Source organism: Mesocricetus auratus, unplaced genomic scaffold (genome assembly GCF_017639785.1).
Source record: "Mesocricetus auratus isolate SY011 unplaced genomic scaffold, BCM_Maur_2.0 Super-Scaffold_100676, whole genome shotgun sequence".
Classification (NCBI taxonomy): Eukaryota; Metazoa; Chordata; class Mammalia; order Rodentia; family Cricetidae; genus Mesocricetus; species Mesocricetus auratus.
In genome coordinates, this window is record NW_024429266.1 from 155669270 (window position 1) to 155696578 (window position 27309).

General features: G+C 46.8%; 2 protein-coding genes across 9 annotated transcripts in view; one reads left to right on the forward strand and one right to left on the reverse strand.

Moving 5' to 3' along the window:
* Nucleotides 1–8551, forward strand: part of Slc25a26 (solute carrier family 25 member 26) — a 125477-nt gene extending 116926 nt beyond the window's left edge. For all 7 annotated transcript variants that reach the window (XM_040738172.1, XM_005071183.4, XM_013114186.3 and 4 more), the window contains 3 exons: nt 3523–3587; nt 4367–4440; nt 8211–8551. In XM_040738172.1, coding sequence (XP_040594106.1) covers nt 3523–3587; nt 4367–4440; nt 8211–8337 — 266 coding nt within the window. In that variant the 3' untranslated portion in view covers nt 8338–8551. The remainder of the gene's footprint in view (nt 1–3522; nt 3588–4366; nt 4441–8210) is intronic.
* Nucleotides 8552–9227: 676 nt separating this feature from the next.
* The window catches only part of Lrig1 (leucine rich repeats and immunoglobulin like domains 1), a 101195-nt gene continuing 83113 nt past the window's right edge, over nt 9228–27309 (reverse strand). For both annotated transcript variants that reach the window (XM_013114185.3, XM_040738171.1), the window contains 10 exons: nt 24806–24877; nt 24191–24262; nt 21292–21455; nt 15736–16056; nt 14039–14320; nt 13153–13572; nt 12641–12766; nt 11934–12080; nt 10818–11075; nt 9228–10723 (listed from right to left, as the gene is read on the reverse strand). In XM_013114185.3, the coding sequence (XP_012969639.1) occupies nt 10482–10723; nt 10818–11075; nt 11934–12080; nt 12641–12766; nt 13153–13572; nt 14039–14320; nt 15736–16056; nt 21292–21455; nt 24191–24262; nt 24806–24877 (2104 nt within the window). In that variant the 3' untranslated portion in view covers nt 9228–10481. The remainder of the gene's footprint in view (nt 10724–10817; nt 11076–11933; nt 12081–12640; nt 12767–13152; nt 13573–14038; nt 14321–15735; nt 16057–21291; nt 21456–24190; nt 24263–24805; nt 24878–27309) is intronic.

Here is a 27309-nt window from a genome sequence, read left to right on the forward strand (position 1 = left end):
TTAGAGAAACAAGATGAGTATTTTGAAGACATTGCTGTAGGATAAACATAATTTGAAACCAGTCAAATTGAGTAAATTGGTGTTCTGCAAGAGTGGATTGCAGTCTTGTCTTGCACATCCAGGGAGAAAAAGAATGGCCTCTGACCCAAAGTCCTGTCCAAACATCTCCACACTGCCTCACCGACTCCCTGCTCATCGTGACCAAACTTGCCCTCAAGTCAGAGATCAGAGTTTTTGTCCGCATGCGCTTTTCCATGATTAAATTGGCCTGGTCATTGCCAAAGACTGTGCTCTGTGCCATCCTCGGCGCCTTCTTCTGTGCCCAAGCTTGCTTCATGAGCTGCTTGGCACAGATACCCAGAAGTGTCTCTTGAGATTGGAGGTGTTGATGGCTTGTCATGCTTAGAAATTCCCTGGCTTCTGATCAGGGTTAAAGTACGGAAAACGAAGGGCTTTGCCAGCTTGCGCACTCCAGGCCTCGACTGTTAAGTAACACCTAATGATGTTGCCTCGTGATATGTTTAGTGCCATTTGGGTATTGTAGTATCTTTGGATCAATTTCTTGTAGTAAAATCTTCTTATATTCTCTTAAGAAAGAGGGCGTGGGGAGGGAGGAGACCCTCATCCCTGGGACTGTAGAATAGGTGAGGGTTATGTGTGTGACAAAGCCTGGCACAGTCTCTCACTGGATTCTTGCTTGGAGCCTGAGTAGGAGGCAGACGGGAAGGAGACCTTGCTTCTGAATGCATCAGTTAAGAGGCTCCAGGAGCAGAGGGGAGCGGAGCTGCTAGGAGTGGGATTGGGGCCTCCTCCTCATTGCCTCCTCAACATTCCTAGCTTCTGTTATGAGGGGAAGCTCCAAACTGTCAGAAAGAAGGGGTTCCTTTGCCTGTTAGAGGGTTATTATTACATTTGTCCCAAGGCAGCAAGTAATTTTCCTGTGGAAATCAGTTCCGTGAATGTTGGCCTCCAAAGCTGTAGCCCTTCATTCAGTGAAGCACCCTTAGGAGATTGGTTCACACGAGAGCACCCTGTGTGCTGTGCCCCATCGTTGTTTCCTGGGATGTGTTAGTGTGCTTCTCAAGTTTATCCTATAAGTAGAATATAGAAAATAAGCAATCTGATATTTGTGGGCCATCAAATTACATAAAATACTGGTCTCAGCAGTAGAGCCTGTGTGGTTTGAGTTCATCTTTCTTTTGGACTACTTTCATGGAGAATAAAATCTCTGGAGAGTGTGCAGATGTCCACAGGAAAGGGTGTGTGTGTGTGTGTGTACATGTGTATATATGTATATACATGTGTGTATATATATATATAATTTCTTTTACGCTAGTGTGTGGTGATGGGTGAAGGCTTGTGCATGCCATGGCAGCAGGGGGAGTCAGGGTCCTGGTGGGTCAGTTCTCTTTCCACCATGTACCTTCCAGGACTCACACTCTGGGCACTGGACTCATGGCACATGCTCCTGACTTGCTGAGTCACAACTTCCTAATCTAAAAGGACGGAAAGTAAGGGTTCTAAACAAAGGGGTTGCTGACAGGCGTAAGGTGTGTGGCAGTCGTGGGTAAGCAAAAATAGAGTGTAAACTGGGAGTGGGTGTTCCTTCCCAGAAGTGTCAGAACAGATGTCACTGTGAAGCTCAAGGTCACTGCAACGACCTTGTTTCAGCCCTGTATTAGAAAGACATTTGTCAGAAGTCAAATGCCCTTTTTGTCCACATGCCACAGCAGAGGGAGCCTGGAGCTATTCCTGGAAGCCTCCTTTGCACCCCCCATAAACTGCTGCTCACCCCCTGTTCCTGGGAGCTAAACCTCCCCCAAAGCCTTCTAGGGGCTGTTGTTCCTCTATCCTTCTGGCCTGTCAGGGTTTTATATGCTCTTTGTACCAAGTGAATAAAATACTGACATCAGGCCTGGTGTGGTGGTGCACATGCCTTTAGTCCCAGGACGAGTGTAGTGCATTGTTTTTCTCTTCTGGCTCTTCAAGGGGCCCGCCACCTAGCCCCCAAATAGATCACACATTGAGGTGTATTCCTAGTTATGAATGCCCAGGCTTGGCTTGACTTGTTTCTAACCAGATTTTCTTATTCTAATTTAACCCATCTACCTTTTCCGTCTGGGCCTTTATCTTTCTTTCTTTCTTTTTTTTCTTTTTTCTTTTTTTCTTTTTATTTTTATTTTTTATTTTTTGTTTTTTCGAGACAGGGTTTCTCTGTGGCTTTGGAGGCTGTTCTGGAACTCACTTGGTAGTCCAGCCTGGCCTCGAACTCACAGAGATCCGCCTGCCTCTGCCTCCCGAGTGCTGGGATTAAAGGCGTGCGCTACCAACGCCCGGCATTTAATTCCTCATATCTTACTTTCCTTCTTATTCCTTGGCTGGCTGGGTGGCTGGCCCGATGTCCTCCTCCTTCTCTCATTCTTTTGCTGCTCCTTTTCCTCGTTTCTCCTATGTATACTCTGTGCCTACCAGCCCTGCCTATCCTTACTCCTGCCTCACTATTGGCCATTCAGCTCTTTTCACAGTTAAACAAATGCAGCATAAACAAAAGTCACATTCTAAAATAATATTCCCCAACACAGGGAAATGGAAGCAAGCTCTGTGGGTTTGAGGCCAGCCTGATCTACATAGCATTGTCCAAGCTAACTCAGGGTACATAGTGACACCTTGTCTTAAACAAATAAACAAAATATTGGCAATAAAGTCTTGGTTTCTGTGTCCACAGGTAGGAACACTATAAAATCTTTGGACAGTTTGGCCATCATAGAATTTAAATGAAGAAAACACCGAATGTGGAAAGGAGCCTTGAGGCAGAATGGTGCCCAAGCAAGATGGTGCTAAGGTAGTGCAGAGAGGACAGGAGCGTCACTGCTCCCCGACTGTTACCAGAGCCTGGGAAACAGAGAAAGATAGTGCTAAGGTAGTGCAGAGAGGACAGGAGCGTCACTGCTCCCCGACTGTTACCGGAGCCTGGGAAACAGAGAAAGATAGTGCTAAGGTAATGCAGAGAGGACAGGAGCGTCACTGCTCCCCGACTGTTACCGGAGCCTGGGAAACAGAGAAAGCATTGTCTGTTATCCTCGACAGTGGGCTGTTTACATGGAGGTGCTCCTGTGATGCACAGGAGCCTGCCCATGCAGAACAGAAACGCCTCTGGAGGCTGTGAGACAGGGGGCCTGCAGAAAGGTGTGATCTCCAAAGCCACTGGGAGCTGTGTGCTTCTCACTGAAAACCTCACATCTGGCTGTTCACGTGTCCTATTAGTGTACCAGGCTGTGAGAGAGCAAGGTAGGGCCTCACTCCTTAGCCTGAGTGCAAAAGGAATATCCTTCACCTCCTTGCCTTCACCTCACTGCAAAAGGCGTGAACTAGGTAGACTGAAATTTTTCATGTGTGCATCCTGTTCTCAACACAGTCAAGTAGATGATGACAAATGACTCGACAGTTAGGTGAGTGCAGGTGTAGAAATGGCGAGATCCCGGAGAGTCTAGGCATCTCACGACTGTTGGGTCTTGCACACAGGTGGTTTTGCAGCTGCAGTTACTACACCTCTGGATGTGGCTAAGACAAGGATCATGCTGGCAAAGGTAAGTATCAGATAATGCAGCAGGCAGAGTTGCAGGGACACAGTGATCAGAGTACCTGCTGGACCATTAGAAACCTGACATTGGAAGAGCAGCATTGTCATAAGTGCTAAAGATCTGTCTGTAGCTGGCACTCTGATGGGTCTGTGTGTGGCATGCCTCCATTTCAGAAGCATTCTCAGCTGCACTCTGCAAGCCGCCGATCTGAGGGCCTCTGCCTGCTACTGCTTTCAGATCTAAGACTCAAGAGAGCTTGACTAGTTTCATGTTCCTTGAAGCTAATCTGCCGACTCAGAATTTAGTCCTGGTGGCTGTGACCAGTTAAGACAATTGTCAGAATTGTTAAAAAGAAAAACAACCAACCGAACTCTGGGCTGAGCTTTAAGGAATTTTAGTAATGTATCTGAACCATGCATATCTGTCTGAGTCCAGTTCTGTAGGAAACAGCCATGTGAGCAGAATTCTAATCCATAGGTGGATGGGACCAGCCCTGAGAATAGAGTCATTTTAAAACTGAAAGTGGCATTTTTCATCCTTGCAAGACTTTATAGACGTGGGATCCTCACCCCCATCAGGCCAGGTCTATTGTTTCTCATTGGCTTCCTGACCACAGTTGCCAGTGGTTCCTAGGTGAGCTCAGGCTTCCCAGGGGTGTTTGTCTGCCTGTCTGAATGTAGGCAAGATTTCGAAGCCAAACCCAGAGTGTGCCTTGAATGGGGGTGAGGGGAGCCTGCTCAGACTACCAGGAGGTAACTGCTTTACCCCCTCCTTCTCTTCTGCAGGCGGGCTCCAGCACTGCTGCTGGGAATGTGCTCTCTGCCATGCATGGGGTGTGGCGCTCACAGGGACTATCAGGGTAAGGACAAAGCCAGGCCTCAGCTGCCTCGCCTCCTCTCCCCTGGCTCTTCCTCAAGTCTTTGTGTCTGCCATGGATGACATGCAAATGTGGGACCCTCACCAGTATTTTGGCTACATCATTGATAGAAATAAGTTCCCACTTAGACAATGTAGACTTGCAAAATGAGTTAGAAGAAAGTGTTTGTGGCTTGGGTGTTTGAAACCACTTTTAAGAGCAATTGGTAGCCATGCCTAATAATGGGCATGAGCTCTGCATCTATAGGTGTTATTTATTTTATTGATGAGTAATTTTGTCACTGTGCAAACATATCACATAATGTGCTCACACAAATGTAGATGGTGTCACATCTGGGGACCATGGCATCTAGCTGCAAATACAACATGTATAGCTCTGGAGATCGTGGACAGTTGTAACAGCGGCATTTGTGCATCTGGAGACATACAAGTAGAAAAAGAGCTATTTCAGCCACAGCCTCATCCTACAGGACTAGCCTGGTTGGTCTGTGCAGTCTGTTTTTCTCTGAAGCATTCGTTACTCAGCTCATGACTGTGCTATCTGTTCCACAGTGATTGGCCTCGATTGGACATTATTGTTCTGTTACTAGATCTTTTTTTTTTTTTTTGCATGTGATGTGCAGGCAGTTGTGTTTTCCCACATACATGCCTGTAGAGGCCAGAGGCTGGGGTCGGTGTCTTCCTCAATCATGCGTCATCTTGTGTTTTTGAGAGTCTCTTACTGAACCTGGAGCTCACCATTTTGGCCACAGTAGCTGTCCAGTGAGCCGGGATCTTCCTGTCCTGTCCCCGTGTGCTGGTTTGCAGGTTGTGTGCTGCTTCACCTGGCTCCTCCAGCTCGCATAGTGTGCACCTTACTATCTCTCCAGCCCTGTGTGCCTCAAAACGTTTTGCTTTATGTCCTGAATAGCTGTTGCTCCACGTTGATTCCCTGTACAGTTGTCCTGAAGCTGTGTAAATGCTGAGATGCTATCAGAGTAGAGGGATTTTCTATGCGGAACCTTCTCAACATGCTGTGCAGATGCTCAGCAGCCTCCTTTGCCGGGGAGGAGGGTGAGCTGGCTGTGGGATGGCTGGGTAGAAGCAGCCCTGTGTGCTTAGCTGAGTCTTGCCTGCTCTCAGCCTCTTCACCAGGCACTGCTGCCAGTCTTTGCCCCATGCCAAAGAAGATCGCTAATTGCCATTTCCGGGTAACTTTGGCATTTTCAGTTTCAGCTGCTTGATGGTCTGGGGAATGTGGTCAGGCTTTTGCCAGATAGCAAACCCCATTGTCTTAGTTTTCCAGTGGAAGTGGTAGCCAGCGGCTTTACTGAATGTCAGCTCCAATGGTCTGAGACACAGGTTGGATCTGGTGGATAGGACTGACTGACTCCTGATGTCTCAGCACAGGGAAGGCATGGTGGTAGCATTGCAGTGAGTCTGCTGTTCATGGCTGACTCCTAAGGAAATAAGAACACGCTAATCATTCATTGGTTAGTAATTCGACATTGAACAAAGAAATGGAGTGAGGAGGGAAATGGCCTGTGGACCCCAGTTCGGAAAGTCTCTTGGGTAAGCAGTGGCTGGCCCACAAAAGCAGCAGCTGGTGACAGTCGCTTTCAACATCATAAAGGCCACCTGCCAGATTTCAGTCTTATTTCCACATACCAGCTTCTGTGGTGACTTAGCTGGACCGCTCTGACCATGGTGTTGTAGAGCTGTAGCCCATTTGTCGGTGCTGAGAAAGTGGGGACAAAGAGATGGCTCGGTGGATGGGGCAGTTCCCCACCGTGGCCACTGGACACTAATTTGTAGATGATGCAAGACCAGCCTCCCCTGCCCATGTCTGGCACACACTTGACTAAGCAATGCCAGAATTGCAGGCAGAGGAGAGACAGCAAAACAGGTCAAGGGTGGATATTTGTTCTGACCCAGCCTTGGTGCTGAAAGGTAGTTTAGATTTTGGCTCATCTTCTGAGTCCCCACTCTTGGACTCTGATCACCTTGTACAGCATGCTCCAGGCAGCTACAGCTGTGACTCTACTGATAGAAGACAAATGATTGGGCCCAGAGACAAATGAGAACAACTGGCCCCTTCCTGGACGGGTGGCTCAGTTCCCCTCCTCTGTTTCAGTTCCAGATACAGCCACCATTGTCGGTGTCCCGTGCACTGCACTAAACGGGCCAAGTCTGCACACCTGGCAGCAGCCCCACCAAGGAGCCTGATGCTCTCAGAGCAGATGGGGGCAGGTCTTCCTGTTAGTTCCCATGGGCAAAAGCCATGCCGGATGGCAGAGCGGCAGAGCAGGGGAGGGGTCCACTTGTTCAGGACTGTCCCCTTTCTTGCTGACCACCTGGCTTCTTTTTCTTGACTAAGCCCTTTATGTACTCACTGTCACTGCTGGGAGCTCCTGCTTTCTGATCCTACCTGTGCTGTCACCTGTGGTCCCGGAAACACATCCTGCTCTGTTCCGTTTGCCTGCCAGCATAGGTAGAACCCCCACCCCCACCATAAAAAAGACACGCCACTTCATTTGTCGCCTAATGACACCGTAACTGCTCCCATCTGTCTCTCATCTCTGCCAAGCTTGTTAGTGGCAAAAGCTGAATGAGACCGGCTCTTTGAAGCCAGTGGCCTGTGAGAACTGGGTCTCTCCTTCTCCAGGGATCGAACTTGGGTCATCAGGCTTGATGGCAAGCACCTTTAACCACCTCATAAGCCCAAGTTCTAATTTTCTAGGTTTGTCTTTCTGCACATGAAAGCACGTTTATGGGTAACAAGATTTCAGGAGAAATAAGAGCAGGCCTCTGTCACCCTGGCCCTGGCTCCTCTGCAGAAAGCTGTTTTTTACAGCCTAGGATGTGTCCTGTGTCTGTTAGTCTGGTGATCATAGGATCTGTAACTGTTTATGGTTGAACCTGCTTCTGCCTTGTCTTCCCCAGCTGTAACCAGGTGAGGGACATTTTAGTAGAGTACTTTCTTCAGTAATGTCACGATGGCTATTTCAAGAATATTGCAGAGCAATGTTTCTCAACCTGTGAGTGGTGACCCCCACCCTTTCACAGGGATGTAGCCTAAGACTATCAGACAATAATATTTACGTTATGATTCCTAACGGTAGCAAAAGTACAGTTATGAAGTAGCAATGAAAATAATTTTAAGGTTGGGGGTCACCACACCATGAGGAACCGTATTAAAGATCACAGCATTAGGAAGGTTGAGAACCACTCCTCTACAGAGCTTGCTAACACTACCGTGGCTCTGACTGGACGGGGACGGGGCACCTGAGTGTCCAGGACTGACGTGGGAGATGCTGTCCCTCCACCAGTCATGTGACTTTGGTGTTCTTATATAGACTGAACACTAAAAAAACGAATCCACAAAGGTTTGTTTCCTTCTTGTAGAATTCCATTTGTGGAACTCCAACAACAAAATGCAGTCGAGTTACCAGAACAAGAAAGTGGCAGAATTGTTTAAGAACTTGCTTTGCCTCCCTGAACTGAGACCCAGAGGCCCCTCAGTGTATGACTGGGGTATACCCTTATGAGCCTTACCTCAGATTTGTCCCTTTGACTCCTTTTTTAGAGCACAGATGTCGGGACAGTGGTTACTATCTTAACCTGAGTGTTCCCAGGCAGACAGTGCAGCATTCAGCCATGCTAGCCCGGGCTCCTAGCCTACTTGGGAATGTTACTTCGTGGTCTCCTAAAAGGAAGGAAACACGTTGATGAGTGGGTTCATTGAAGTGAGTACCCTGTGGCTTCTGTCCCTAGGTTATTTGCAGGTGTCTTCCCACGAATGGTAGCAATCAGCATGGGAGGCTTCATCTTTCTGGGTGCCTATGACCAGACTCGCAGCTTGCTCTTAGAAGTGAGCAGGAAGAGCCCGTGCAGCAGATGAAGAAGATGACTGCTGTGCAGCCTGTCGTCCTGTGACTGGCCCAGCCACCCAAGCAGCGAAGTCAACAGAGTGGACACTGCAGTGTCGTGCCTTGAAGAGACCTGCAGAGTGCAGCCCTGAGTGTCCAAGGCACAGGCTGTCCCCACAGAAACTGTCCTTGGTGGACCTCCAGACCTACATCCCAGACCTCTCAATAAATGCTCTGGTAAGCTCAGGCTGGGCCCTTCAGCATTCTTGTTTGATTGGTGTCCTTTGCTTCCTGCCATCTATTGAGTCACTACAGAGCAAGCTAGCTCCAATTGGAAGCGAATACTAGACTGGGAAAAGGGGGGAGGCTTGGGGCAGGAACTGTGCATGTGGGTGTTTCTCCTCTGGGCTAATTCCTATTGTGTAAGATTATAGCTTTGTTTAAAAAGCATGGACTGCAGGTGCATAGCATGCATTCTTTCTGGTAAGGAGGCTGCTGTTTTTAATTACCCTCATAGTTCTCCTATAAAAACACATGATTATGTTATTTTACAGCAAAGTGCCTCAGAATCCCTAGTGTGTGAGACAGCAGACAGCTGCAGTTCCAGTGAATGGGAGGGCCCAAGTGACTTGTCAGAAGCATGGCTAAGGGAAGCAAAGTCCCATGACCACCACTGTCCTCCCTGGAGGGCCGGCCAGAGCTGCTCCTTTGTGTGCAGACAGCACTGGCCGCAGGAGGTGGGAGGGTCAGCGTATTTGTGCAGCGTAAGGCTTAACTAACTAGCTCCAGGTGGCAGAAAATTAGTGAGCTATCTGCGGAATGTAGCAGCACTGCATCTTCTGGGGCAACAGTGCACACAGTATGGTGCTTTGTCTCCTTTTGGGGAAACTGTACTTAGGACAATGACCACAGACACACTTAGTATCTATAAATGAACCTTTATTAAAGACACTTTAATGCCATTTGTTAGACACTTCAATATCTTACATGTTTTCAATGTACACTGTACCAAAATTTCTATAAATAAATAACTCTGTACATAAAAAGTAATACTTCCTCTTTCACATTGCCTCTCAGAAGCAGCAAATTCACATATTTTGTGGAAGTAACATTTATCAGCCAACTGTGGAGAATAAACTTCTGAATGTGCTTTGTCCTGGGGCAGTGATGACCTGTGACATGACAGTATACTGGGACTCAGGCCATCACTGTGTCAATACTCCCCCTTAGCTTTCAGGGATTTTAAGGACCTAGTTTGTTTCCATGTATTTTTTTTTTACTGAATTATGCATTGGCACACACAAGATGGTTAGCAACAGGGCCCCAAAGTGCAAACCTACCCAGGCCTGGGACTCTATCTTGTACAGTCCAAGCCCAGTTTCACTATGCAAGGGGACATGAGGACAGGCCTGCTCTAGAGAAATCAGCTGGCCCTAGATATGGACTTCTGCCCCACTGCACTGCTGTGTTGGCAGAACTAAACTGCACTATTGGAAAATCCACAGGTGTACCGACACTGGCAGCCTCTGCCTTAACAAGCTTCAAGGAACCATTAAAGAGACAGATGAGACATTTGCTTGTACCAAGTGAGTTACACAGACAGACAAAAGGCAGTGCTTAATTGTTCTGAGCTTTTGGTAGATTAACAACCCTGAACCTAGAAGAAAGGCAAGTGTCACGTGCGCCCGGCTCCACAATGAGGCCACCAGAACTACAGCTGCAGAGGTCTGGCCAATGCACTTGACTCTAAGTGAGCACATGGCCAAAATGCCCTTCTTTCCAACCACCAGCAACAGCTAATGTGGTTTTACCTGAATTTCAGCTGTGCAGTAAGGCACCAGAACTATTCCTGACCCTCTCCAAAATTAGATAGTGTGAAAATATCACTGAAAGCGGGACCCATGCGCTAAGGATTAAAATAGTCTCTGTAAAAGATATATAATATATATGAACTCTCTGAAAACTCTTATGTACAATGGTATCAAATACTTTTCCTGCCTTTTGTACACAAATAGTCTCTTGCATTTCTGTGCTCCAGACGCCAAGTCCTTTAGCCAACCGATACTCCACATAGAAGTTACAACTGTCCAGAGTGACATCTGGACACAAACTTCCCTCAGCTTCTCCTACCTCTTTCCTGTAGCAACCGCTTTAACAGAGATGAGGTAGATGAAGCCTAGCTTTTCGGTGCCAATAGCAATGGTCCCCTCCGTTTCCCAGTGAGCTGTCCTGTCAGTGGCATAGACTCAGGACTAGAGTCACAGTCCTGGGGGAGGTGGCCATTGGAAACAAGCAAGTGCTGGGCTTCAGTAGGTATGGCGTCTTCTGGGAGCTCTGGGCTGCCTGAAGTTAACGTAGGAGAAGGCTGTAGGTCTATGGAGTCCGGTTCATGTAACTTGGCTAAAGTCCAAGAGGAATCTGTTTAAGAAAAACGAGGGTGCGTTAGCCTGTGCACACTAACCCCATACGGGCCCCTAACCCGCCACAGATGCACCTCTAACACAATACTTACCTTTCCCATCTGGGGATGCTGCCTTGTTCTTCAAAGACAGCAGTATTCTGTCATGGTTACTTGGATAGAGGGATCCCCCAGAGTGGGTGTGAATCCCATCAGCAGTCCCAGTGTAAGGATGGTTTGGAGAATAGTCTTGGTTATGCTGCCTGAGCTCTTGGCTGCTTGGTGTCTCTGGCTGTCCACTCGACGCTTGTTCCTTAGGCTGACTGTCCATGTCAGTATTGCAGTCACCGCATACAGCAGAGCCACCGTGTGCTGAAGGAGGAACAGAGCAACGGTGAATGGGAACAGAGTCCCCGAAGTCTCCATCCCCGACTGGAAGATGAGTCCTGTTTACACTGCCTTTATAATCCCACTGCCCCTCCCTGGAATACACACGGAGAGGAGCTGGTCTTTTGTGCTTAGTGTCCACATGAAGTTCATTTAGGCTGCATAGAGATGAGTTTTCTGAACAATTGAACATTAGCCTTAAAGACTCCTGTAGCAGGCCTGGGGAGGTGGCTCAGCAGGTGAAGTGTGTGATGAGCATAAGGATCAGAGTTCAGGTTCCCAGTACTCTCGGAAATGCCAGGCTCGCCTATAATCTAGGGTTTGGGAAGCAGAGGCAGGAAATCCTGGAGCAAGCAGCCAGCTAGAACAACTATCAGTGAGCAACTATCTGGGCTTAAGTGAGAGGCCCTGCTCAATACATAAAGTGTAGAGTGACTGGGGGAAACATGTCAACCTCTGGCCAATGTTTGGACATGGTAGCCCATGCCTCTAATCCTAGCTTCTCAGAAAACTAAGGACAGCCTGGGCTACAAAGTGAAAGAAATCTTGTCTGGATGAGACAAGACAGGCCAAGTATGATGATGCTAACCACCATGGTTTATGGTCTTTGCTCTGTAAGTTCCTTACAAATTTCAGAAAACTCATCCTTTGGCTCAGCACATCATAGACTTACCTAAGAGACATAAGACTCTGAAATCAAAGGAAGCCAGATCTTCCAGTTTGTATTCTGAGTACAATTCAGAGACAGTATGAGACCAGAGATGTGCTGCCGCTCTGACTTACTAAGTCCTCCCGATTTCAGTGTCAAAAGCAATGGCTTTCCCTGATCAAAATGACCCTTACCTGTTGTATATGGAGCAGTGGTCCTGTCGGCTTTCTCCATCACTTTCCACGGCTCTCTGGTATATCCAACACACAGCTTGGGCTGCCGGCATGTAATGCTATGCATGTCGACCTCTGGGAAGAGGCTCGAGTCTCTCAGGCACACACCTGAAATGGAACCCCTTATAATTTGGAAGCTGCATAGGTCTCTCAGCCTAGTGGACAATCTACAGATTTCTTAGCACCCATCCCTTGGCATCCACCAGGAATTGGTCCCTATGCTCCTCAGAGATGCCCAAACCCAAGGATGACCAGGTCCCTTCTGTAAAATGATGGTGTTTGCATATAAACTGTACACCTTCTCTAACAGACCTTAAGTCATCTCTACTCACAGTACCAGTAACAATGGAATTTTCATCTGGGGTTGATTGAACCACCACATGTAAAACACCAACAGTACTGTAAAGCTGGTCAGAACCTGGAATGTTCTTTGCATCTATTCTTCCTGCAATCCTATCTTCACTGAAGACATCGTGCTAAGCCCAATGTAGGGACTTCTGGCAGACCAGCTGTTAAAACCATAGACCCTTGTACACACCAGATACAAGGCAAAACACCTGTCATTCAAAAACCTGGTTCGCCACATGTACCCAGCCTACCCCGAGGAGGAGGTAAAGCTGTGTCCAGCACACAGCCAGATTAGACTGTTTCACTGTTCTTGAACTTACCATTGCTTTCAATGTGCCCACTGGCTTGGTGCCCACCTTCAGTCCTGACCACAGTTTCCTGCCTGTCAGAAAGGGTTCCCTGAGAGGAGAGGTAGCTTGGAACATCTGGAGGCACGATGGTTTCATCTGCAAGGAGAACAATGATGAAGTAACAAGGTTTCCTGCCTCAACAATACATACAGATTATGTATTCAGTCACAAGGTCACCACACTGTTCTGAAAGCTCCACAGAGCTCAGCAGCTGCTGGTTAACCTCCTGTTGTAAAAATCATGGCAGTCAGACACCTCACTCCACGAAGATGGAGGACCTAACAAAACCACAAGATGATGAGAGCTTGGGAACAACCTGATTCGTGACTACAGGCAGGGCCCTGATGCCTCTGAATCTCCATGGAGACCAGGAACTGCAGGGCCCAGCAGGGGCTTGAACTTGAGTGCTCCCATTTCCTGTTATGTTGGACTGCAGCACTCACTGCTTCCGCTGCCCCCAAACAGCCTACCACACTGCTGACCTGTGTTGGTGACGCTGTACTCCTCAGTCTTCTTCCTGGTCTGGTAGATGATGCACACCCACACCAGCGAGGTAAGCACGATGCTGCAAACCACAGCAATGGTGAAGATGCCTATGGTGGTCCCATCCTTCCGGCAGCCGGGGGTGGGCAGAATGCTCAGTTGGCTATGTGCTCGCTCAGTGCCCAGGGGATTAGACATCTCACAGGTATACCGGCCGGCATCCTCTGCTACCACATTCTGAACAACCAGCAGCTGGTTGCCTGGAGTAAAATGGTGCCGCTCGGTGAGGCTCAGTGGGCGACCTCCCTTCAGCCAGGTGATGCGTGGTGTGGGACTCCCCATTGCTTTGCACTGGAGGGCCACTGTTTCTCCCACAGTTACCACACGGTCTTCCAAAGGCACTGCCAGGGACGGAGTTTCTGCAGGAAGGCAATGGAGATTGTGCATTAATCTATGGGTTTTGCCTGCTGGAAGTCTACTTATTTTCCAGACAGGAGACAATCCCATGTAGTGATGAAATGCTATCTGAGATCTTTTACTGGTGCTTCAAGCTTTTCAAAAGGCCAAATGTGACTAAAGCCTTCCCTCAACAGAGCAAAGACCTTGCCTCATACCAAACTGTCCTATTGTAGACCTGAGTATTACTACTGACCAAGATCACACCTACCCTCCCTCTCAACACAGAGAGAATTCTTTCTCAGACAGACATACTGCTGAGTACTTTCTTGCTCATTGTCTTTTATGAGCCAGAGCCTCTTGCTTAAAAGCAGCCCCAAATTTCAAACTAAGTAGAAAGAGTTTACCACACCTATTCTAAAAAGCAGATACCTGTAATACTTGAGTTTTACCCATCCCACCCTGCCACATGCACTACCAATATCGAACCTAGGACAGTCAGGGTAGCATTTGCTGAAACAGAGCCAGCTGAGTTCTGGGCGGTACAGCTATAGACACCCATGTCGTCTATTTTCACATCGGTGATGAAGAACACATCATCATCGGGCATGACATGCATGCGTCGCTCACGAGCTGCAGGGAAATCAGTGCCTCCATCCTTTTGCCATGCAATCTGGGGGTTAGGGTGGCCCGTGGCAGCACACTCGAGGCGGGCTGTGGTGCCAGTCCGGATAGCAATGTCGTAGGGAATTTTGGTGAATGATGGCAATACTGGGGGAAAAAAATACAAGTAAAGCTATATGGGATGGCTGCATGCAAAAGGAGACTCCTGGCAAACAGATCCCCACTATGCCCAGGTCTCAGCTCATTGTTGCTCCCCCTCCCAGACACAACACAACAGCCATTACACTTACAGCCTTCCTACTGCTGTGAGCTGCTGCTGGCCATTCAAAGGTAAGGCTTCTGATGGAACACTGACGCCTCCCAAACCTCTACAATAATTACTACACAGGGGTCCTCCAGAAGTAGAGGTCTGGGGCTGACCTGCTTTCATAGCTATCTGGAGAGAGCTGAGCAACAGAATGTCTGCTATTGGGGGAAAGCTGCATGCCTTCACCATGGAGAAACCAATGGGCCAACCTTGAGGAAACCCACTGTGGTTGGGGCCTATGAGGGCCACATTATCAATCACACCTAGGCAAAAATATGCAGTTCACTAGCTTATATAGCTTTAATATTAATGCTGACACAGTGGTCAGTATCCAGACCATGTTCAGGCCACTGCTGTGGACAGTAACAGCTGCCTCAGTCTCCAGGAAACACCCAGGCAGGCCTCTTTCAGGCAAGCCCAGACAATGTGCCCAGCTGTGGCAGAGACTGTTTTGTGGTGCTACACATAGCTTAGAGGCACTGGAGGGTGACCACCCACAAGCCAGTTCTTCGTCAGCCTGCTGGGATGGCTCACCTCTACATGCTGTCTTTGCCCCTCAACATCCCGTATCAAACAGTAGTCCAAAAGGAAGCCACCTGATGGGTGAAAGGCTGGCTTCTGAGTAAGAGGGTCTTGTCACAACCTTCCTACACACTGGGCCATCAAGCCAGAGACTTAACCTACCCTTCATCTCCATATCCTCCAGAGCACTGGTTCTCAACCCCCTTGGCAGACCTCTAGCTCCAAAACTTACATTATGATTCTTAACAGTGGCCAAAAAAAATCAGTTACAAAGAAGCAATGAAAATTTTATGGCTAGGTGCCAACACAACATGAGGAACTGAACTAGGGGGGCACGCTTGTTTAGAGGAATGGGGACTGGCACTTGTCCCAAGCTGCTTTGCTCCCAGATACACCATCTACTCTAACAGCAGAAGCTAACACAGGATCCAGAGATGCCCTGGAGTCTGGAAACCACATCTCTTGGTTTATACAAGACAGTGAACAAATAAAAATACAAGGCTTAACTCCACAATGTCACTTTACATAACTGGACTTTGAAAGTCACCCATCCCAAAGAAAAAAATGATTCAATCTGTAAAACTTGGTCTGGGACAAACCCAAGGAATGGTACCAAGGAATGGTACAAAGAAATGTACCCCATAGCAGCTCGTGTCTCCTTACACCAATGACAGACAATCAGGAGTGTAGTTTGGGGACTCTGTTGGAGAAGCACAAGATGTCACTTCCCTACCGTTCACAGTAAGCCTGGCCTTGTGCGAGTACGTGGAGCCAAAGTGGTTGGTGATGACACACTGGTAGCGGCCTTCGTGTCCAAATGTCACATGACGGAGGTGCAGGATAGTGGTGTACTCCATCACTTCGCCGTCCTGTGCTCGCACGTGTGCAAAGTTCTCCATGTCTGCATTGGCCAGGACCTCGTTGTCCTTCTTCCACGCAAAGGTCATCGGGGAGCTGCTGCTGCTGGCTGCTGAGCATGTAAAACGGATGTCCTTGCCCACCACCGCCATGGTCGTCTCAGGCTGGGTGATGATCTGGGGCTTTGGAAAGTCATCTGGGGAGAGAACCAACTGTAAGGTACCCTGCCCTCTGTGTACACCGGCTGCTGGTCACACTAAGAAGGAACTGGGTCATTTCTGGTCACAGTGCCAGCACAGTTAGTTCCACCAGACACGGTGAGAGCTGTGCTATGGCTCTCAGACCTTACTGCTAGCAATAAACCCATAACTACTCAACTCATCAAACCAGCCTAGTGTTTCTTTTTGACAACTTGGCCAGCTTTAGACAAAACCTCCAGGCAGCATCAGTCGTACTTGTAAACCTAATTCCAAAAGGACTGAGGTTCAATGCACTTTGAGTGTCAGGACTCAAACACACACTACTGTTCACACAGGTAAAATACCAGAAAACTGGCTAAAATAATTTCCAGATTTGTGGAAGACCATGTGTTTAATAACAATCCATATTTTTTTTATTCAAGAAAAAGGCCATACCTCAGTAATGACAGTGAGCAGTACAGTGTTTTCATATATCCAAGTCTCATTCTATATCCCCAGGTCTGTGACAAACTTGAAACCCAGAAGCTAGCAGCCAGTAAGGGCCAGCTCCCTGAACAACTCTACAGAGCACCTGTCACTGTCTGGAGCACTGGGAACTCTGTGAGCTTGTGGGAGTATGCAGGGCAGAGGAAACCCTATGCTGAGCAGCTGATGAACTGGTCAAGCGCCAATGTTTTACCCCACAGCTGTTTAGGTGATCACCCCAGCCCTAGAATTTGGGCAGCTGGAGGAGCAACTCTCAAAGGGAATCAGGTGAAGACACCAGTAACGGGCAATGAAGACTCCAATAGACCTGTGAGAATTTAAAAGGCCACGAGAATCTATTAAGCTATGCAAACACCGAGGGAAGGCTTGAAGGGTTTCTCATTTCTTTCCTGTGACTGGGCTGGGAGACCTGCACAAACAGAAACTGATGGCAGACAGCACCTACAGGGATCCCAGGGAGGCATATGAAACCCAGTAAGGATGTCTGTGTCTGCTGTTAGCTAATCACTAAAATAACCAAGCAGAAATCCAAGGGGCTGTGCAGAGTAGGCTTTACGGCACAGGCCCAGGAGACAGCCCTAAACAAAAAGCAGCAACCATCCCAGGAAGACAACATGCAGCGAATCTGATTCTGCACACTGAAGATAGTTTTCTTTTTGCTGCCCACTTTTCAGCAACCACATTGGAAATGTTAGATAAGAAAATAGCAGTCAGGAGAAACTGAGGAATCCTAGATCCTGAACTTTTCGTATCTTACTATAAAAATAGATGGATCATTGGAGATTATCTACTCCAGGAAACAAAAAGAAAACTGGACAGATGGCAGAGGTCTATGCCACAGCATCAAGAGGCACAGCAACCTGAAGATTAACTGGAGATCACCATGACAAAAAAAAGTTTTCAGAGAAATGAGCCCAAGCATAGTAAATCTGATGGAAAAGATACATCCCAGGCCCCATGGACTACAAACAGAGTTACTGGAGAGCTACCCAGATGCACTGTGGTCAACCTGTTAAATGCCAAAACGGCCCAGGTCAACTCATTACATTAGAAAGAGCCTCCAAAACACAAGCAGCTGACTGCTTATCAGAAACCAGGGAGGCTGGAGACAGTAAAAAGACATGCCTGAAGTCCTTACATAGAAATTACCAACTAAATCTCCTTATCCTGAAAAAACACATTCCAAAGCTCAGGGAGTAATTTAAATATTTCCAGATATATAAAAGAGGGCAACCTGCAGTAGAAAACTTCTTGCTTCCAGACCTACACTGCATATATTCTGGGTGAGTCTTTTAGACTAGATCCAAATACCAAAGAACAAACAAAACACATCCAAACACTGTAAAGGAATTTATACAGGTAAGTGTAAAAAGCAACACAGGCCAGTTAGCCTAGCACAACTGGTAAGCCACGCCTTAGTTCCCAGTGACAGATTCATTGCAAAAACACAAGGTGGAGTGATCCTGAGGATGACATCCAAGGTTGACCTCTGAACTCCACACCCATGCATACAATAGAAAAGTCTACAAACAAAACAAAAACAAACCTGAATATATTATATCAGCACAGTTGTGAGATACAAAATCATTACACAATTTATTTCCATACAAAGCATTCCAGTTTCTATTACATTCAACTGCATCCTATTTCCATATAAGAGTAACATAACATTTTTACACTGCAAACTATAAAACCAAGACAAAGAATAAAGAAAAATAAATGGTGGGAATACCATGTTTATGCATCAGAAAGACAATGCAGTTAGGATGGCCATGCTCCCAGGTTAATCTAGAGTCAGTAAAATGCCAAAATCCTAGTTTCCTTTATTAAAGAAATTTAGAAATTAATATCTTATAGAGAAATGGCAAGGGACCTATAATAGCCAAAATAATCCTGACAAAACAAAATAAGGAAAGAGTCGCTGAGGTTCTCTAACCCTTAGGAGAAAGCAGAGGAGTAAGGCATCAAGACCTTGTGTGTGTGAGGCATTAAAAGTGACACTGACAGCGCAAACAACAGACTGTAGAAAACCTAGGCTCTAGAGAACTGTAAGACTTTTGCACTGTGGTTGTCAACAAAATGAAAAAGAACAAAAACCTCACAGAGTAGGAGAATGTATTAGAAAACCATGATTACAGCCTGGAATATAAAAAAAAAAAAAGCATTTACAGCTAAAGAGCAAAAAGAGGTGACATGGACAAATTATTTGAATGGCCAGCTTTCCAAAGATGACACACATTTGTCCAGTAAGCCCATGACAGTTGCTCCTACTGCAACTAAGTCTGAGTGAAAACAAATGTCACTATGGAAATTAGCATCCCCATACACTGTTCAGTGAGTATGTGGAGTCTGTCATGAAGCCCCCTTGGGAAAACAGATTCCGCAATTCTGTTCTAGGTATATATAAACCCAAGAAAACATACATAAAAACCTGACTGTGTGCAGCATATTATTCAAAAGATCCAAAGAATGTGTGCAACCTAATGCCCAACATCTGATGGATGAACAGATAAATTGTATATCCATACTACAAGAGGCCATAGTGCCACTAAATGAATACATGCTAAGGAATTCTACACTGGGGTGTAGCTCAGTGCTAGAATAGAATACTTGTGTAGCATGCCTGATGTCCTGAATTTAAACCCCAGCACCATCAATACAGAACTGAGAACTCAGTTACAACTTGTCAGAAGGAGCAAGCTAAATTTTTGTATAGTCCTATTTATGCCAGCTGTCTAGAACAGACTGATCCGAGATACAACTGGACCGCTCAGTGCCTTCAAAGGATCTGGGGATAGACTCTGGACAACAGGGCAGCTTAAGAGCATGGGAGTGGGATTCTTTAAGAGGTGATTAAAATGTAAAATGAGTAATTATAATGGCATTAATTTTGATTAGTTTAAAGATACTTTAACAAGGCAAATTTTTACAGTAAGCTATATTTCCTCTTTAAAAGTTTTATTCGGTATATCCACCTATGTAAAGTAAACAATTCAGTGAGTCTTTTTTTAGTATCTTCAAATAGTTGTAATCGCCACCACAATCAATCTTAAACATTTTTATCACCTCAGAAAAGGCTGTCCTTTTTAGCTCTTCCCCTTATATCTCCATTGCTCCCAAGCCCAAAGGAACTAGTAATGTACTCTTCCTACCTCAACAGATTTCCCTTAATCTAGGCATTCTGTGTGACTGATGATTGGCTGATCATTGTCAAAATCCATTCATGCCGAGACAGACTAACTGAACTCATATCCCATGGGACAGCTACCTACCTACTGCCTAAGCACGGGTGTCTGAGTAGCTCCAGCTTGAGCTGTTATGAGGAACACTCTGAGCACTTGGTCAGAGCTCCCATCCCCTTCGATGTATCACCAGAGTGGGCCCAGCAGCTCATAGTGTACTGTTTACACAGTGAAGGTCCCTGTGCAGCACCTCTCCATCCTCATCTGTACTTGCACTCTCCTAACTTCATGCTAACCTTCTAGAATATATAAGGTGGCTGTTTCTGTCTCTTAAACACAGTGGGAGACATCTAGAAGAGTTTGAACCTCTGATTTCCTACCAAGGATTCTCATGGGTGGTTACGAGGGGATTGCTGCGATGCTGCAGCCCGTCCAAAGTCCCATGAGTACATGCAAACAGAAGACTGCCCTCTAGCAGGACAAAAGGAGGAAACCCAAACAAGTTAATGGCCGTGGACCCGATTAGCACTGGTCTCGTAGGTGGGGCCTACTTTTCTGTGACTAGGACACTCTGCACAATCCTGGATTCTACCAAGGGAGTCAAAGTACTGAGAAGTTAGCAAACCTGCTCTAGGAACCAATGTGCTGGGAGGTAGGGAATGAATAGAAAAGAGGACATTTGTCTCGCCTCCAGCAGGCATAATTAAAAAGAAAAGAGATTGGACAAGTGGCTGCTACATAGGGTCACAAGTAGCACTGTTCAGGAAGAGATCCTGAAGCTCAGCAAGGCCAGAGGGAACCAATGACAAGAGGGTCGTACACTCCACTCCTGCTCAAAGGCCTTCTCATTCTCGGAGTCCATCTTCTTGGCTATGTGGCTATGTTAATCCTGCCAGGGCTTGCTCTGGGTGTGGTGTGGTGTGGTGTGTGTGTGTGCGTGCGTCTGGGTGTGTGTGTGTGTGGTATTTCAGCTGTTCTGCATTTTCTGTGCTCTTTGTAACTAAACTTGGATCCTGACCACCACTGATCAGAAAAATGGTGACAGTTATGTTCCACAATCTGAAGGAAGAAAGACTCTCACCAGTGCACATTGCAGTGGTTTGGACAAACAGCAAGAGTTCAAGTCAACATTGAAGAATTATTTTTACTACAGTGGCTGTTCTCCTGAGACCCATTCTTCCTGTGTTTAACCTCTCATTCTGAGGGCTAGAAAGAAATACACATTGAAACCCCATCCTCATGCACTGTGTAAATTCACAGCCAAACCCAGGCAGCAGGACCCTTCTGATAGGACTAGAACTATCTTCCTGTAACTGATTATTTAGATTTGTAGCTGACCTACTCCCTTCTAATTAAATACATGTACTCCAAGAACCACGAGACACCGTACAGTAAATACATGTGGTTTTTGTGGGAAAGAAACTGCACTCAGCAGCTAATCTGTAACCATGAACCATATTAACTAGTATCAAAGGAACAAGTCTCATAATGAGAAGTTCCTTCTGACCTCTCTGCCCTTCTTCATCCAACAAACAAACAAACAAATCTCAAAGATAATCTTACCACACACAAAGCTGTCTGGCAGCACTGAGAAAATGCTCTGGCCCTTCAGTGACTCTGGGTGGGCACAGGTGGCTGTCACAAAGGTCTGTAGCATCCTGTCCATTAGCCATGGGGGCAGCCACTTGAGTTGGCAGTCACACAGGAAGCTCTCACTGCTGATGTGGCTGAAAGAGAAACAAGAGGCGGACACTTACCATGTGCCCATTAAGGGAAGGGACTCCCTTACACAAAGAGTGAAATATTGCAACCAATCAGCTTAGAAAGCAGAACATCAAGCTACAAAGGGAATGTTTTTCCTTGTAGTTCTGCAAGAGAACAGCTCATGCAACCTCCCTGCAGATTCAAATCCTAAGATGTCTAAGAAGCTCCCAAGAGATAGATACTACGAATGTTTGTCCGAAGACCACAGCTCACCTTGTGAGTTTACCCATGTCCTAGAAGGGTCAAAGTTCCTGTCGCCCTGGGGATGCCTTCTAACGTGCTGTGATGGTAGGTGCATCCCCTTTGGGAAGAGCACAGCGCCCACCAATGGCTCATCACATTTCTGATACGCTGTCCAAACTGAAGCAGACTTTAAATAATGCAACAAATCCTAAGAAATCTTTTCCTGCATGGCTGTTATCTTTTTATTTGGGAAAACTGTAAATGTTGCTAACTTCAAACTCAAGCCTCACCAGCACACCTTCCTCTTGCTGGAGTTCACCAGCACACCAGCATTGCTGGGAGGGCAGCAACATCAGGCTCCACCTCCAGCACAGTGCTTGTGAGTTAACTTCTGAGCCCAGCAGTCATGAGAACACTCAACTTTGGTTTCGTGAGGCTCCAACCAAAACAGAGGACATTTTCATTTTTCAGCAACTGGGGTTATACTTTCAAACAGAAATCAGAATGGCCATCTGAGCAAACATTCCTTCTCCAAGAGTCATTCAGATAAGTCACCCAGAGTCTAGCTGCCTGGATCCTGAAAGACCCGGAGTCTTGAGTGACACTAGCCTACAGCCAAAGACCAGAAGACAGTAAATGTGTGGGCTCCCTATCATGAAATGCCTGTGGTGTGTGGTGACAAAGGGGACAGTCCCAAGCACATCCTATTCTCAGACCACACATGAGCTAGCTTCCTGTGTTCTGTCTATCTTCTGATGTCTGATGAAGAGCGACAGTTAAGAACTGGTGAGTAGCAAGGAGGAATCAACAGCCATGGCTGACACAGAGTAAAGCCTCCTCCTTCCTGTTCCCAAGCCCCGCCTTCAGCCTCTCCAGATCACTTTAGGAAGTATTTTTCCAAAGACTCAACTATTTTATCTCAAAGCACTAAAATAGGGATGCTGGTCCCTCTTAGACAACAATACCAGAATGGGTTTAACATTTTCATTTGATGGGCAGTAGTATTCCACTGTCCTGCTAAGGGGCTGCTGTGATGGCAGAAGGCCATCAGCACTACCCATGATAAAGTGACTAATTCACCACCACACAGGAGACAAGTGTCACAGGAATGTGTGGTGGTGGGTTGGCTAGGTCAGGTCAGGTCGGTCAGGTGAAGGACCAGAAGGAACATCCCACTGTCAGAATCACTCCTTATCAAAAAGATACTTGTGTGTAGTAGAGTACATCAGACAGGAAAGGTCTTAGAGAACAAGGTCAGGGCATTGCTGGGAGACGGGACAGGGATATATTTAAGTTTATTTAAATTTTATACATAGGAACAAATTGGGAGTAATAAATCTCACTTCAACCTTTGTTCAGATGTATGTTAAAAGAGTCAGGCTTTGGAGCACATTCAGTACATCTACTGGGCTCAGTGTTAAGGTCTTCAGTGAAGCCACCCCAGGGAAGAGGTCAGGCTAGACCCAAAAAAACCATGGGCACCAGGAATGGGAAGGCCTTTGTAAGCGATGAGTTGGAGGACCAGAGAACACAGGTAATGATTGGAGCCAGACACCAGTGAAAACACTAGCTCCTGACCAACCGTGGCATCCATAGTTAGAGGTGAAGGCCAGACTGATTGAATGGTGGGACCATGAGCAGCCCCAAGCCCTATAGATTCCGGTCTTTTTGTCACTCAGGCAAAACTCCTCTGCCACCACTAATAGGTGGTGTTTTCCATGGCTCGTGCCTTCAACCAGCCCAGTTCTTCACTGGCTTACACTGTACATTTTCATGATTCCAACTCAAAGCATGTTTCTAATCATTGCTTATGAAATCTACCCAAAGACTGACTAAGAGCACAGAATAATCTGCTGTGATCTGATGGAGAAGAAAATAACCAAGTAGAGTGAACCTCTTTCTCTAATCAAAGGACTGGGCCCAGAGCCAGCCATGGTTTGAGAACATTAGTAGTTGAAGGGAAACCAGGTAAGAAACCAAGGCTGAGCCTCCAGAATCAGGTCAAAGCCACCTTGCTCACATTCCAACAAACTCCTTCAGGAAACCCCTCTCAAATACAAAATCTAACCTAAAAGATCGAAACTGGTATACTTTAAAAGGTTACAATCCATTTTATAGGAGAGATTTTATCTTACATATCAGAATAGCATTTCGTAGACTCTGGCCTGGAGGCCACTGTCTGTTTCTGCTGGTGTGCCTGTAGCAGCACACAGCTGCACCCATTTGTCTATGTATTATTGCTGCTGTCTACTGTAATAATGCATCTGAGTAGTCATGACCTAGCCCCTATGACCCACAAAGTCCAAAATGTTTACTATGTCAGCATTTCAGAAAAAAAACTTGCCACCCCTATCCAGAGTTAAGCCCCATGAGGCATGCTTCTTTTAAAGACAACTTACATCTAATCTGTAAATGATCAGAGCTATTGCACAAAGTGAACACAGCGCACTTTCAGGGCTTGCTTATTCTCAGTCTCCACTCATGTCAAACAGGGCATGGGTTCCCAGGTACTCACAGCTCTTTAAGATTCTTCATCTTTGCAAAGGCATCAAACTGGACAGACCTGATTGCATTCTCTCCAAGGTTCCTGAAATAGAACGCAAAACTTGGTGTATAGGAGCTGTGCGCCCCTGTCAAGTGTGTGGCGAGGAAGGACACTCAGGAATTTTCCAGGTCAGCCCTGGTTCACAGATGACCCCCGCAAGAGCTGCCCATGCCCCATGTGCCAGATCCATTGGGAGTGGTTCTGGGGTTTCATGTTCATGCAAACACACATGATGACTTGGGGACTAAGTCAACCGTAAGAGCATCGAAGCAGCAAGAGCTCAGGAACCCTTCAAGGAGTCTGATGCGAGGTGATGCAGCCCAGCAGGTGGGAGGAAGGTATTTGTTCAAATACCAATTGCCTTAATTAGGAGCACACCAGCAGACTACATACTCTGTGAGTGTTCCTGGCATGGGCAAAATAAAGGCCAAAGTTGAAGCTGACATATAATGAGAAGGAAGCAGATGGTGTTTCCAAACAGCCTGTTTCTCGGTTTACAAAGAAGTGATTAAATTGCTAGCAGACTTCCCCAGCAGCCATGCTTAGCAGGCCTGTGGGGCGGACAGGGTCTGGCAGGGTACTTACAGGTGTTCCAGGCCTTCCAGCCCTGAGAATGCTCTCTTAGCCACAGATTTGATCTTGTTTCCAAACAGAGTTCTGCAGTTTCCAAACATCCAGGCCCAGAGTAGGCAGGAGTAGGGGACCAAGGAGCATTAGGAAAAAGAAAACACACCATTAGGGTGGTGCTACCTGACAAGTGTCTGAGAGAGGCGGGTGCGATGCTGACCTGTGCAAGGATCACATGCAGTACACAGGCCATTCCCACTCTGAAATGAAATACCTCTAGCTTTACTACAATTTCATGCTGATGACAGGCTGGAATTGCATGTACCACTCAGTCTCAAGAGACCCCTTGTAGTGTCAAGTGAAAATCACCATGGCCAGGCCATGCTGTCTGTCCTAGGACCACCCAAGGGGGTAGGAAGTTTGTTAAGGAAAAACAGGCTGGTTATTGTTTTAGTGAGAGAGATGTAGAGTCAGAGGCAGTGTAAACTGCTACTAAAATCTACTTGCACTGCATTGTGGGCATAAAGGGTCCCAAGCAACCAGAAGACAACAGGAAGATGGTATTCCATCCAGACGGCCCCATAGCTCTTTGAATCTGTCATGTACTATAGTGGCCATGATGCAGCTGTCATTTGCTTCATCCTCGCCCTTAGGGCCTGGAGACTATGGTCTTGATCAAGAACCCAGCATTTATATACAGCAGACTTGTAAGTTCATTAAATCCCAGGGTGTCACAGTCAACTTTCCAGGTAAATAAAGTCTGTACCCTTGGGCTTTTGAGCACAAGACAGGTCTTCTGCAGCTCTAACCCTGGTCTTGACAGTGACTGTTCAGTTAATATACACAGGGTGTTCCTCTCACTGGGTATGGAGCTCAGAGCTGCCACCTAAGGGAGACCCTAGAGTGCACTGGACAATTAAATGCAAAGTTCCTTCCTTTGTTACTGAGGACTCTGATATCAGAGAGGCATGTCTCAGGACAACCAAAAAGTGAAGCTTGTCATCAGCTCTGCCCCTTCAATGTTAATAATGTCTTCCAGGATTTTCTAACAGGCATATTAAGCAGGCTGATGCTTGGGAAATGTTAAAACCTCCAAGGCCAGGCGGCAGCATTTAAGTGGACAGAGGAGCAAGTCCCTGGACAAAGCTGGTATGGCTCAACTCTTCTCAAGAGAGAGGTATTTCTTGTTGAAGATCTCAGCAAGAACCAAGGAGGGATACGATCTGGACTAGAAGCTGGCCATCCTCCACCTGTGCAAGACTGGGGCCATAAGGGAGGACAAGTAACAGCCTGCTGCCGGAAACTAATGAACGGTGATGTGATGCCTGGAAAACCCAAGTTGCACCATGGCCTAGCCATCACCCACCATGTGGCCCTGAGCATCAGGCTCAAAAGAGAAAGTATGGGGCAGAAACAGGGCTTGCTTACAGGACCACTGGCTTACATGCCAGAATAGACTCAAACAATGGAAGGAACACAGACAGAGGTGCCAAGATCCAACTGCTCCCAAGGGTGCACCAAACCACACCACACGGCTTCATTAGGGACAGATTCCTGCCCTGGGAGCTCCAGAGTCAGTTCAGCCTTTATACAAAGCTTACTGTTTGAGCCTTTTTAGGGTGAAGGGCAAACAGGCCAATGACCTCTGTACTTTTTCCTTCTCTCACAGGCAATCTGTGTGGATGCAAAAACAATCTCATCCACAAGTTGGAATCTGGACTTCTTACTTTAAATAAACCAAATGCCCAGAAACCCAGTGGCCGTGTTCACTCTGGCTCCTTAGCCACAAAATAGCAGCAATTAACAGCTCATGGGGCCTGAACCCCAAGTGTGTCTGTGAGACTGCCAATTCCTGCACTTACTCAGATCCCCACAAGCCAGGGCACCATGTGCTCCAGGTCCTAGTAAAAACAAACTGAGCTGTTTAGTGAAATCTCCCATAAACTAGATCTAGGAAAAAGCTGTGCCTTATTTCATCCATTAAATATTAGTCACGTTGACCTCTTTTACAGTGAGGGCAGCTGTTATTTCTAATGGTGACAACAGCAATAAAACAAATTTCTCAATTACACAGTGCCAATCACTCTGCTGATATAGGCTGAAATAGGCCCTGACCGCTCAGCACACACCTAGGGTTGTTGTGGGTTGGGGCTCTCAAGTAAGCAGATACTGATGACTCCCTGGGCTGGAAGGATGCTCCAGGGAAGGTATGGCTAGCCTGACCTTCCCAGTAAGGACTCAGATCAGACAATGGCCTCAAATGTCACTCTTTAAACCCTCTTATACATCTGGCCAGCCCAGCCAAAGGCTCCCAAAGGCCATTTCAGTGCTGGCTGGCTAAAGCAAACACAAGATACCATGGTGTGTGTGGGGAGCGTGTCATGGTAACCCTTGTACTCTTGTTCTTGGAAGAAGTCATGCATGGATAAGCCTTCCTACTAATGTGGACTGCCCATTCGGGCAGGAGGCCAAGGCCCCACTTGTGTACACTCCACATAGTTCCCTGCATGTGTACCCTACAT